Below are 11,758 nucleotides of genomic sequence, written 5' to 3'. Positions count from 1 at the left end.
TACTGCACTCCAGTCTGGGCGACAGAGTGAGACTCCAACTCAAAAAAAAAAGCAACAACAACAAAAAAACAAGGCAGAGAGCAGCAAGCTTGTTTTGTAATTTTAGTGTTTGTCCTAGGGTTTATAATATCAATGTATATATATTTTAAATGAGTCAATGTCTACCTTGAAATCATATTATACTGCTTCACATGCCATTGAGGACCTTACAAGAGTATATTCTCAATTTCTTCTTCCCATCTTCTGCTACTGCTGTCATTGATTACTATGAACAATACACAGCAACTGTTTTTTTTCTTTAGATAGCCAGTGATATTAAAAAGCAATTAAAATAGGGGAAAATTAGTTTTATATTTCTATCTGTGTAATTTCCAGTGTTCATTTTCTGTGAAGATCAAAGTGCCTGTTGATATCATATTCCTTCTGCCTGAAGAACTTCCTCTTTCTTTTCATTTCTTGAAGTATGGGTCTGCTGGCAATTATTTTTTTTTCTTCTTTTTCCTTTTTTTTGTTTGTTTGTTTTAATAGCTTTAGGGAGTATATAGTTTTTGGTCTGGCCCTCCACCCCCATCTGTGCATATTGTGCCCGACTGGTGATTTTTCATCCCTTTCGTCTCCAGTGTCCATTATACCATTCTCTGCATCTTTGTGGATTCTTGGTTTAGCTCCACTTATAAACGAGAACATGCAGTGTTTTATTTTCTGTTCCTGAGTTAGTTCACTTAAGATGATGTACTCCAATTCCATTCAAGTTGCTGCAAAAGACATTATTTCATTCTTTGTGATAGCTGAATAGTATTCAATCTTTCTCTCTCTCTCTCTCTCTCTCTCTCTCACACACACACACACACATGCACATGCACACACCCCACATTTTCATTATCCGTTGATTGGTTGATAGGCATTTAGGTTGACTCCATATCTTTGCAATTGTGAATTGTGTTGTGAGGAACATGTGGGTACAGGTATCTTTTTAATATAACGACCTCCGTTTTGGGTTGGTACCTAGTAGTGGGATTGCTGGATCAAATGGTAGATATACTTTTTAGTTCTTTAAGAAATCTCTATACTGATTTCCATAGAGGTTGTACTAATTTACACTCCCACCAATAGTGTATAAACATTCCCTTTTCTCTGCATCCACCTCAGTATCTATTTTTTTTTTAATGATGGCCATTTTGACTGGTATAAGGTGATATATCTCATTGTGGTTTTGATTTGTATTTCCCTAATGATTAATGATTTTGAGCATTTTTTCATATTTTTTGTTGGTCATTTGTATATCCTCGTTTGAGAGATGTCTGTTTGTGTACTTTGCTCACTTTTTTTTTCTTGCTGATTTGAGATTTTTTTGGATTCTGGATATAAGATTTTTGTCAAATATATGGTTTGAAAATACATTCTCCCATTCTGTAGGTTGGCAATGATTTTTTTCAATTTTTGTTTGTTGAAAAAAATTTTCCTTCATTTTTGAAAGATATTGTTGCTGGGTATAGAATTACGCCTAGGTTTACATCTTTTTCTTTCAGCACTTAAGATGCCATTCCATCATCCTCTAATTTGCAGTTTCTGATGAGAAGTCTTCTGTTAATTCTCATCTTTATATCTCTGTCTCCTATTTGTTGTTTTTCTTTGTCTACTTCAAGATTTCCTCTTTGATTTTCACCAGTTTGAATATATAAGATATAAGATTTTTTTTTTATATTTAACCTCCTGGGTGTTTGACAAATATTTATTGAAAACTATTAGGCTCCATTGGTGTCCCATCACTAGGTTCTACACAGGGGCTAGGGGTATCAGGATAGACATGGTACCTGCTCTCAAGGTACAATACAGAAGTACAGGCAAGAGATGATGGTGACTTAGACTAGGAAAGTGGAACTGAGAAGCCGGCCCTGGAAAGCTAAGTGGACTCACTGCTAACACTCTATGTGACTATCTGTGTCAAGTGTTCTTTTTGTTGTTGTTGTTGTTAAAAGCGGGATTTATTAAGAGGACAGAAAAGCTCCCACAGTGGGAGAGGACCCAAAGGGGTTAGTGTTAGGGGTTGCCCATCAAATATTCTTAATTGGAACTTTAAAAATGCATTTTTTTCATCTATAGGGTTGGTCAAATCTTGGTTTAAACAGGTTTCCAGGGGTAATATGTAAATGTGCTGAGATTTTTCTCATCCTCAAATCCAAGACTTGTCAGGGAGGACATTCCTAAGTATTTTCTCCTTGACAGCTGGAAGAGAAGACTGAGAACAACTTGGGAGAACTAGGCTCCTCTGCTGAGAGCAAAGGGGCCCTGAAGAAGGAGAGAGAGGTGCACCAGAAGCTCCTGGCTGACAGTCACAGCCTGGTCATGGACCTGCGCTGGCAGATCCATCACAGTGAGAAGAACTGGAACCGGGAGAAGGTGGAACTTCTCGACCGCCTGGACAGAGATAGGCAGGAGTGGGAGCGGCAGAAGAAGGAACTCTTACGGAGGATAGAGCAGGTAAGGAAGCACCACAGGCAATAGAGCACCGGCAGAGAATGTAGACTGCTAAATAGATCTGGAAAGCAAGAGCATTTAGAGAGGAAAAAAAAAAAATCAGGCTACTTGGTGGTCCTTGATGCATCAAGTTATTTCATGGGCTTCCAGAGGAAGAGGGAGAAATACAAGAATTGTTAGTGTTGGAGTCCTAGGATCTACACAGAACTTTCCATTGCAAAGTGTGTAGTCAACTTTTTTATTTGTGTATGTGGGAAGGAGGTTGTGAGGGGGGTAACTTTTAAAAAGTTAAAGACTAAAGAAAGGGGAGGTTCTTTCAGGTCTTTTTCAGTGATTTCTACCAAGAGCAAACTAACTTTTAAATTTGCCACTAAAAAAAGAAGTGGTTACAGTGACTGCTCCAGCTTGAATGGAATTGTCATTAGAAAAGAAATTGCTGAATTAAGTTGGAAGTCAGGCTCTTTGCTGACAATTGTACCTGCTGTGAATATTGCTGAGTTATGATTAGATAGGGTCATAGTCAAGGGAGGTAGCTCTTCATCTTCAGCTAAACAAACATTAGATGACTTTGGGGGGAGGGGTGTTTTTCTGACTCCCAGATAACCATTCTGTGCATTACATCAGACTTAGAACAGTTTGCATGGTTGTAGTAGTTCCTAAGTGATGTACAAATTAAGCTGATGAAGATTTGAAATTCCTCCCTGGCTAGATTTTTACATAGCATACGTTTTGTTTATTTCACTTATACTTTCACGAGGCCTCAAGGAAATGTATTAATCAATAAGAAACTGAAAGCCGGGCTCGGTGGCTCAGCCTGTAATCCCGCGCCTTTGGGAGGCTGAGGTGAGTGGATTGCCTGAGCCCGCGGGTTCGAGACCCGCCTGGGCAGCGAGACCTCATCTCTACAATAAATCAAAAAATCAGCCGGGCGTGGTAGCGCATGCCTGTAATTCCGGCTACTTGGAAGGCTGAGGCGGAAGGATCACCGGAGCCCGGCAGGTCAAGGTTGCGGTGGCCAGGAGCGGCCACTGCACTCCAGTCTGGGCGACAGAGTGAGACTCCAACTCAAAAAAAAAAAAGAAACTGAGTTCAGAAAAAAAACCTCAATTTATTTTAACTACCCATACTGCCTCGCACTTATGTGGGAGTCTCTTGAAAAATGTGCTTAGGCTGGGTACAGTAGCTCAAGCCTGTAATCCTAGCACTTTGGAAGGCCAAGGCGAGAGGATTATTGGAGCTCAGGCGTTTGAGACCAGCCTGAGTAACTTGGTGAGATCTCATCTCTACAATAAATTTAAAAAAATAAGCCAGGTGTGGCAGCACACATCTATAGCTCCAGCTACTTGGAAGCCTGAGGAGGAAGGATTGCCTGAATCCAGCAGGTCAAAGCTGTGGTGGCTGTGAGCATGCCACTGCACTCCAGCCTGGGTGACAGAGTGACTCCAACTCAAAAAAATATAATGCACTCCATTATCTGTCCACAGATTGTGGCACCTGTTTTATACAGGTACAATGACAGAGGTACATTTAAGCTAATATTGGATAAGAAGGAAGGGAGAATGAACTACATGGTCAAAACAAAAAAGACCAGGAGCTTTTGACTTAGAAACCATTGAGAAGCAGTAAGTATGCTACAAAAAGAAAGAAGATGAAGCTCTCCTGAGGTTTGATCACTCACAAATGAGTCAGCTTACGATCTTTGGTATAGCTCCATTTCAGAATTCCCCAAATCCTACCAAGGGGAAAGTTGGCCATTTCCTGCTTTGGCTTAGAAATGCAGTACTTGCATTACCCCCCTGTGTGTCTGTGCTCTATTGAATGGGTCTGTTGCTAGGTGGAAATTTTAGGGGTAGACGTAGCATGTGTTCTGACAAAAATGGTCACGAATTTATCATATCCAACTTTGCTGACCAGTGTCACAGCAACTCCAGGCAACTAGTTGCCAGGAAGCCTCCTTCTTGGCCTTCACTCCAGGATCACTTACTTTGTAAGTCCCTTTCATACACCAATGAGGCCATCATGATCCCTGTCATGGCCCTTTTAGGGTCCCCTTTGCCTATTAGCCATAGTGGCCTGTTGGTCTTGTCACAAGCTTCATTTGTTTTTGAGTCACACTTTAGATATAAGTTAAGTAAATCTTTTAGGTTTTTATTTTGGGGATAAGGAATTTCTAGTAAAGGAAAAATTAATGAGACATATCCAGTGATACTCAACTTCTGAAAAGTCAGTGACCTAAAGATGAGCCGTCACCTCATTTTAAGTCTTTATTTTGGATATGCATCAGTGGTTGGAGCTGAACTCCAGATTGTCAGTGTTGAGTCAACTGTACCAAACTGACAGCCTCAGAACCTCAGTTCCTAAGGTTGACATCTTTGCGGATCATGGATCTGAAACACATGCATTTTAGGCATTCATCCATTCTGAAATCTGCATGGTGGAGTGTGGTTTTTGTACAATGATTTCACTGCTGTTTTTAGAAGAGGATTGGTTACTGATACTTTAGACATGCAATTATGGCTTTCAAACATAAATCTGGCCCTTCCTCCACAATATTCAACATTTTTAAAGATTTTTATAAATCTCACTTCCCAGTCTTGAAAATTAGGTAAAGCAGTTACAGGCATTCTCTAAAATTTCTGAAAAGAAGAAATTGGCTCAGGTGTGTATGGGTATATGTAAATTTTGTTTCTCAATTATTGGGTTACTCATTCATTTAACTTTTAGCTACATATTCCATAGATAAACAAGAGATGTAACTGAAATTCTTCACAATGTATACTCTCGACATTTGACTACTTGGTAAGCCATATAGCCTTGACTATGATAACCTAATATAGACAATGAAAGAAGTAACACTAAATCCATTTTCAACTTTCAGAACACATGCTTCATGCTTGCCCGATGTCATTAAATTCCTACATCAAGCCGGGCTGGGTGGCTCAGCCTGTAATCCCGCACTTTGGGAGGCTAAGGTGAGTGGATTGCCTGAGCCCGCGGGTTCGAGACCCGCCTGGGCAACTTGGCAAGACCTCATCTCTACAATAAATCAAAAAATTAGCCGGGCGTGGTAGCGCGCACCTGTAGTTCCAGCTACTTGGAAAGCTGAGGTGGAAGGATCGCCGGAGCCCAGCAGGTCGAGGCTGGGTGACAGAGTGAGACTCCAACTAAAAAAAAAAATTCCTACATCATTTCTATACCACATGAGGCATTTTGTGTGATGCATGACTGTGGAATGTGGCTATGGCCATATAACATATTTCATCTGTCTTATTAGCATCTCTTATGTCTCAGTTCAAGCTTGATTGAGGTACAGTAAACATTTATAGGGTCACACTACATCTTTCCTTAGAATTGTTAAGTTCCTAGTTAACATGCAGATAATGGTAGCACTTTCTTCTGTATTTGTTGTGATTACAGGGCTAAAATGTGCCATCCATTCATTCTTCCTCCAGTAACTTTCTTAAATCAGATACCTTTGCAACATAAAAGGCCATTCTTTTAAAACCTGTTTACAAAGTGGCCTTTTTTTTTTTTTTTTTGCCCAGTCTGGGTAAGGTGATACTTTTGAGAGTTTATTGTTTCCTATATTATTTGAAATGCAGATCTTTAAAATTTTCAATTTGCATTAAAAGTTGTTCCGCTGCAAAAGTGCTAGTGTAGTGGGTGCTTGTGCTGGTTAGAAATGAAGAAATGACACCCCAGCTGGGCTCGATGGCTCAGCCTGTAATCCCAGCACTTTGGGAGACTGAGGCAGATGGATTGCCTAAGCCCGTGGGTTTTAGACCCGCCCGGGCAACTTGGCGAGACCACATCTCTACAATAAATCAAAAATTAGCCGGGTGTGGAAGGCTGAGGCGGAAGGATCGCTGGAGCCCAGCAGGTCAAGGCTATGGTGGCCGGGAGTGTGCCACTGCACTCCAGTATGGGCGACAGAGTGAGACTCCAACTCAAAAAAAAAAAAAAAAAAACACAAGAAAGAAATGATTCCCCAAGGAAGCCCTACCTTTTAAGGACCCGTTCTATTACAACACCCCAGAGGCATCTTAGCAGCAGATATCTCAGCTACAACCACTCTGGTTCATTTTTAGGAAAGCTGACACCAGCTTTAGTGCAAGTTGCTCCAGGCTGCCTGGGTTTATTTTTGAAATCCCACTTTATTGAGTAAGAACGCGCTTGTTCATAGCTGTCTTCTTTAGTCATTCTTTTTCCTTCTTCACTCACACCCTCAGTGCACATCATTTACAGCTTCAAATGAGATTCTTGCATTTTAATTCCTTGCCCAAAATAGCTTGGAGATGATCATGTGTTGAAACTAAATTGTGCCAGCATGCGCTAAATGAACATATAAAAAGCCTCCCTTTTTATTTTTTAAAGAAAGTATTTAGCATCTTTAAGAGATCTGCAAAGGGCCATTGCCTTGCTAAGCTATGGTGTGGCCATGTGCTCTTTTAGCTATGACCAGGTCATGTTTTCTTAAGCTTTGGTCCCCTCCCCTCCCTTGGGGAGGTGAACCCCCTCTTTCTCTCCAATTTACTTTCTAAATAAACTATATTTTCTTTTTTTAAAAAAAGAAAGAGAGACCTGCAAAGAACTGTGTCATCAGGAGGGGGAAGAGAGAGCTGAGGGGCTGAGCTAAAAACTAGAGTGGATTGTTGGTTCCCTAATTGGTTAGGAACAGCCTCAAACTCTAACATTTAAACTCTGGCTGCTTGAGTTTCTGTTTTTCTCATAAGATAGAGATGATTCTCAGAGACTTCTGTTCCACCACCTCAGAAATTACTAAAAATGGGTGAAAATCCTTTTGTCCTCATTATCTCACATGGCTTTCTTACTGACTACACACAAGCCATACTTCCATCCAACTTGTGGATGAAGGCTCAAATTGGGACACAAAGATGCAGACTGCAGTGATGTTTTTTGGGTTTTTTTGAAAGCAGAATTTATTGAGAGGACAGGAAAGCTCCCACAGTGAAGGGAGACCTGAAGGGGTTGCCAGTGCTTTTTTAAAAAGTCAATTGATCAGCATTCCAGGAAGTTTTAGAATTTTCTGGCACCATCTTAGCACTTGAGAACTTTAAATCTTTATTTGGCCACTCCTTCAGGTCAAATCTAAATGTCACTTTTATCATTCAGATAATTTACTTACTCAAAAGAGCAGTCAAACCAGTAATGTGAGCTTGTTATCTAATAAAGACCCCATTAAAGATTCCTAGGTGGAAATAGCTTCAGGTCTCAATTGTGCTTCCTGCACCTGTTTTGAAAGGGAGGCCCAGGAGCCCAGGAGAAAAGAGCAGGAGAACAGAGAGGAAGCCTGTGCGGGTTTCTCTGGGGAGTGCAAGCGAATGCCCAGCAGGCCATTTGCCCGCATGCCTCACTAGTTCCCTATAATTTCACATAGGCTCCCTTCCTGAGCCACTTCCACAAGATCTCCTTCTAGTGCTGTAAAAAGGACAGGAAAGTCATTATGTGCATGCCCTAGGCCCATGAACTTCATGTGGGCCAGGCCCCTGCTAGTTGGCATGTTGCTTGCTGGCCCCTGTGTGCTTGTTCCCATTTTACAGATGATAAAACTGAGCTGAGGAAGAGTCAGGAACTTGTCCTTGCCCACAAACGGGAAGCTACAAATCAGTGGTTCCAATTCAGGACTCTAACTCCAAGTGGTCCTATGTTTTCCCACTACTGCTTCTTGAGTTTACCAAGTCAGGCAAAAAGCGTATGCTGTTTATGAATATGGCTTCCCTGCCCCCCCCCCCCAGTGATACCAGATTTTTACTTCCCTTTACAACTAAGTTTTAATAATCCCAAAGTTTATAACACCAAATGTTTATAGCCCAGTTTGATCATTCAGATTATTTATAGGACTGTTCCAAATGACCTGCGGCTAGTTAAGGAAATCAAATTCACCCACAGAAGTTTGCTGTCACTGATGGTTTTCCATTGAGTATGCCTTAGGTTCTGATGATGATTTCAAGAGAGTTTTAAACACTGTTTAACAATATTAGGTTCTTAAATAAATAAATGTGGAATAAATAAACGTATAATTTCTCATAAGCACAACACTCAAAGTTACATAGAATAACATCTATATTGGCATCATACTTGTGTGTGGTTAATGCAGATTTTCTAGTTCAGGTAAAATTGTGAATTTTCTTAAAACATTTGTAATGTTGTGTCACATTTTGAAATTCAGGTCAGAAATTTAAGAACATTTGCTTCTCACAAAGTCCTTCAAATGGATCCATATGTAATTCCAAACTGTGGAGGAAAAAAAATGGTCTTAGGGAGACTCTCTGACAGAAAAGTGAGACTAATTATTTTCATTTTTAAAACTCTCAAGTTGCAGAAAGAGAACAGTCCCCAGAGAGGTGGGAATTTCCTCTGTGATCCGAAAGACGGCAACGTTCGCGCCTTTCCCCACCAGGGAAGCCTTCACATGCCCCGTCCCGTGGCAGTGTGGCCCTGCGCAGACACTGACTCCATCCCATTTGAAGACCGGCCATTGTCCAAGCTAAAGGAGTCAGACAGGTGCTCGGCCAGTGAGAACCTCTACTTGGACGCCTTGTCCCTGGACGATGAGCCAGAGGAGCAGCCGCCCCGCAGACCCGAGAGGGAGTTCAGGAACTGCCTCCCTGAGGTCAGCCTGCATTTTGTCCATTCTAGTTAACTACTGCAGAATGAGGAAGCTGTCATTACACCCTGCCTGCATCTGTCAGATTCCCTCCTGGCAGGCTCCAGTGGCTTTTGCATATGGCAGCCTCTGAATTGAATAAAAATGGAATTGTCGTGATACTAAGGGTTTTGCTTGGTGGCCCCAACCCTAAACTTCTATCTTGCTCTGTGGTCACCTTGTTTTGGGTTTAGAGATACTGAATTTGTATTCTATATAAAAGGTAAGTCTTACAAATAAGGGTGTCCAACAAAACAGGAGGTAAATAATTCTGGAAAGTATATATGTTCAGCTTTTCTTGAAAACATCGTACAGTCTTCTGATTCTAGAAACCTAATAACCCAAAACATTCTGTCTTAGGGAAATTTCCTAAAATTTGTAAGTAGCAAAAATCACTAAACAATGACATATTATAAATATCCTATTCTGGACAAAGGGCAAAACAACCCAACACTTAGAAACCTTACATAACACAGATTACCAAATGGGTGAGCCTCAAGCTATGGACTTTTCTAGTTTTAACATTTTTGTCTAAGAATTATTACCTGTGAATCAATTTAACAATGCCTGCACCTGTCGTTTGGTCTCCCAAACACTTTAGGCTTGGAAGAGTTCATGTCAAATAATGTTGAATTACAGGGAAATTGTACTTCAATTACATGTCAGTGACATCAGGTGTCTCATTCTCAGTTATTTGTCACTGATTCCACCTTGTTTGATCTACTTGGCAATCTCCTATGGTCTAATTTCACAGTAGAGAGAATTTGGGACCACTGTTGAGCCTGTGTCCTTGTTCCAGCTCTAGTGTCTGGGACTGCCATATTCATCTGCTTGGCAAAGATGAGGGCATGCTCATGAAGAGGAGGTACACCCCTTGCTATTTACTGTCCCAAAAATATGTTTCCAAGGCTTGCTTCCTCAAAACCAGTCAAGGGTGTTTTCTTACTAGACAACCTTATTTATCTTGTTCTCTTTAGACCAAGGGACATCAGTCTCCTAACTTACTCTATCATCCTCCATCTTTCTCTTTCTCTCTCATATACACACATACATACACAAGCATACTCAGACTTACTCAGGTCATTATAAGAGCCATTTTTGAAATTCATGTAATGAGGTCCTTTGAGGAAGCACAGAAGAGCCACTTCCTCCATGACAAACTTTATAGCCGTTTTTTCTTGCCCATGTGGGCTCTTCCCTGGACACAGAAACTCCAACCCCTTCATCATGCTGTGGATTCTGCTTTGACTGCTGTACTTCAAAGGACTTGGGGGCCGCAGGCACTCCTGACCAGAACTTAGCCTCAGTGTACATTTTAAATGGTATTTTCCCAGGGGAGCAGAGCAAACAAATCACCTAAGCACATTCAAGTCTTCTAGACAACCAAAACTAAATGATTCAAAGTTATTTCTTCTTTATAGGAAGAAGAAAATCACAAGGGAAATCTTCAAAGGTAAGATTGATGAAAACAACAGATTACTGAAATACAAATCTCTTTGTCTTAAAATTCCATCTTGTTGATGCAGTCTAGCACTCTCTTCAAAATGATTTCAAATAAAGACTTCTGAATAAATAGTTGCTTTGTTATTATTCATTTCATAAATATGGTACTTTCTATAATTAGCAACAGAGTCTAGGCATGCTGGATCCATGTATGTATTAGTTTTATGGTAAGGACTTTCCAGTTGTAATTGTGTTACGTAGACATTGTCCTTGTGTTCAGCAGTTTTTGAAAAGTCCATGGAAACCTCTTGCTTCTCATTTAAAGTCTGGGAAAACTCCTTGATATGCTATGACATATTTTATATACTATAAATTTAAAGCTCCACTAGGAGGATTTATTAAAATATTTCTTGGCTGTAGTCCTTGAAGAAAATATATAGTGGTTGATGTTAGTTATATGCCAGTTTTTTCCTTCCCAGTCTAATTTCCTCTAGTTTTACTTCTTTATTCTATCAATGAATATGGTTTCCACTAAGTGAAATTTCTTCTCAGGCAGTTCACCATTTTCAGATCTCCTCAACCTTGATTTTCCTATGAACTTCAAGTCTGTGCATTACTGTCTCCTTTCCATTTGCCCTCTGTAGATCCCTGTGGCACTTAGAGGTACCCATGGCACATTTCTGTCCTTCCCTGTCTTTTCTGGTCACTCTTGGGCAGTACAGGTCAGTACTTGAGGACCAAACTGCCTGGATTCAAACCACTTCTGTCTCTTGCTAGCCATGGGACGGACTTTGGGTAGGTTACTCAATAGCTTTGCGCCTCAGTTTCCTCATTTGTATTTAGGAGGTATTATGCTTTCTTTTTCTTTTTTTGCCATTTACATGTGTTAATACAGGTAAAACAATTACAGCAGTGCTGGGCACGGAACAAAAAGTAAACAGTTTACTGTATTTGTTATCATACCCTCCCACTTTTCCCATTCACGGCAGCATTCCCACCAGTGTCTCAAGTCAGGGTTCACGGCAGCTCTTCTTTACCACCCAAGCCATCAACCTTTTTGTTTCCTCCCTGTACTGCAGCTGTTTTGTTTTGGGTTTTTTTTGAGTTGGAGTCTCACTGTCGCCTAGACTGGAGTGCAGTGGCCGCTCCCGGCCACCGCAGCCTGACCTG

The 11,758-nt window shown here is 40.8% G+C and overlaps 1 protein-coding gene across 2 annotated transcripts in view; it reads left to right on the top strand.

Moving 5' to 3' along the window:
• MTCL1 (microtubule crosslinking factor 1) overlaps positions 1–11,758 on the top strand; it is a 132,035-nt gene that overhangs the window by 109,908 nt on the left and 10,369 nt on the right. Inside the window, exons 10-12 of one of the 2 annotated variants that reach the window (XM_021707995.1) lie at positions 2,227–2,481; positions 8,816–9,112; positions 10,567–10,598. In XM_021707995.1, the coding sequence (XP_021563670.1) occupies positions 2,227–2,481; positions 8,816–9,112; positions 10,567–10,598 (584 nt within the window). The remainder of the gene's footprint in view (positions 1–2,226; positions 2,482–8,815; positions 9,113–10,566; positions 10,599–11,758) is intronic. The other variant, XM_021707994.1, reaches the window with a different exon arrangement.

This window comes from Carlito syrichta, unplaced genomic scaffold, assembly GCF_000164805.1.
Source record: "Carlito syrichta isolate Samal-C Ts95f unplaced genomic scaffold, Tarsius_syrichta-2.0.1 Scaffold130373, whole genome shotgun sequence".
NCBI lineage: Eukaryota > Metazoa > Chordata > Mammalia > Primates > Tarsiidae > Carlito > Carlito syrichta.
Note: the sequence above shows the minus strand (reverse complement) of the source record. Positions and strands in the feature narration are given on the sequence as shown.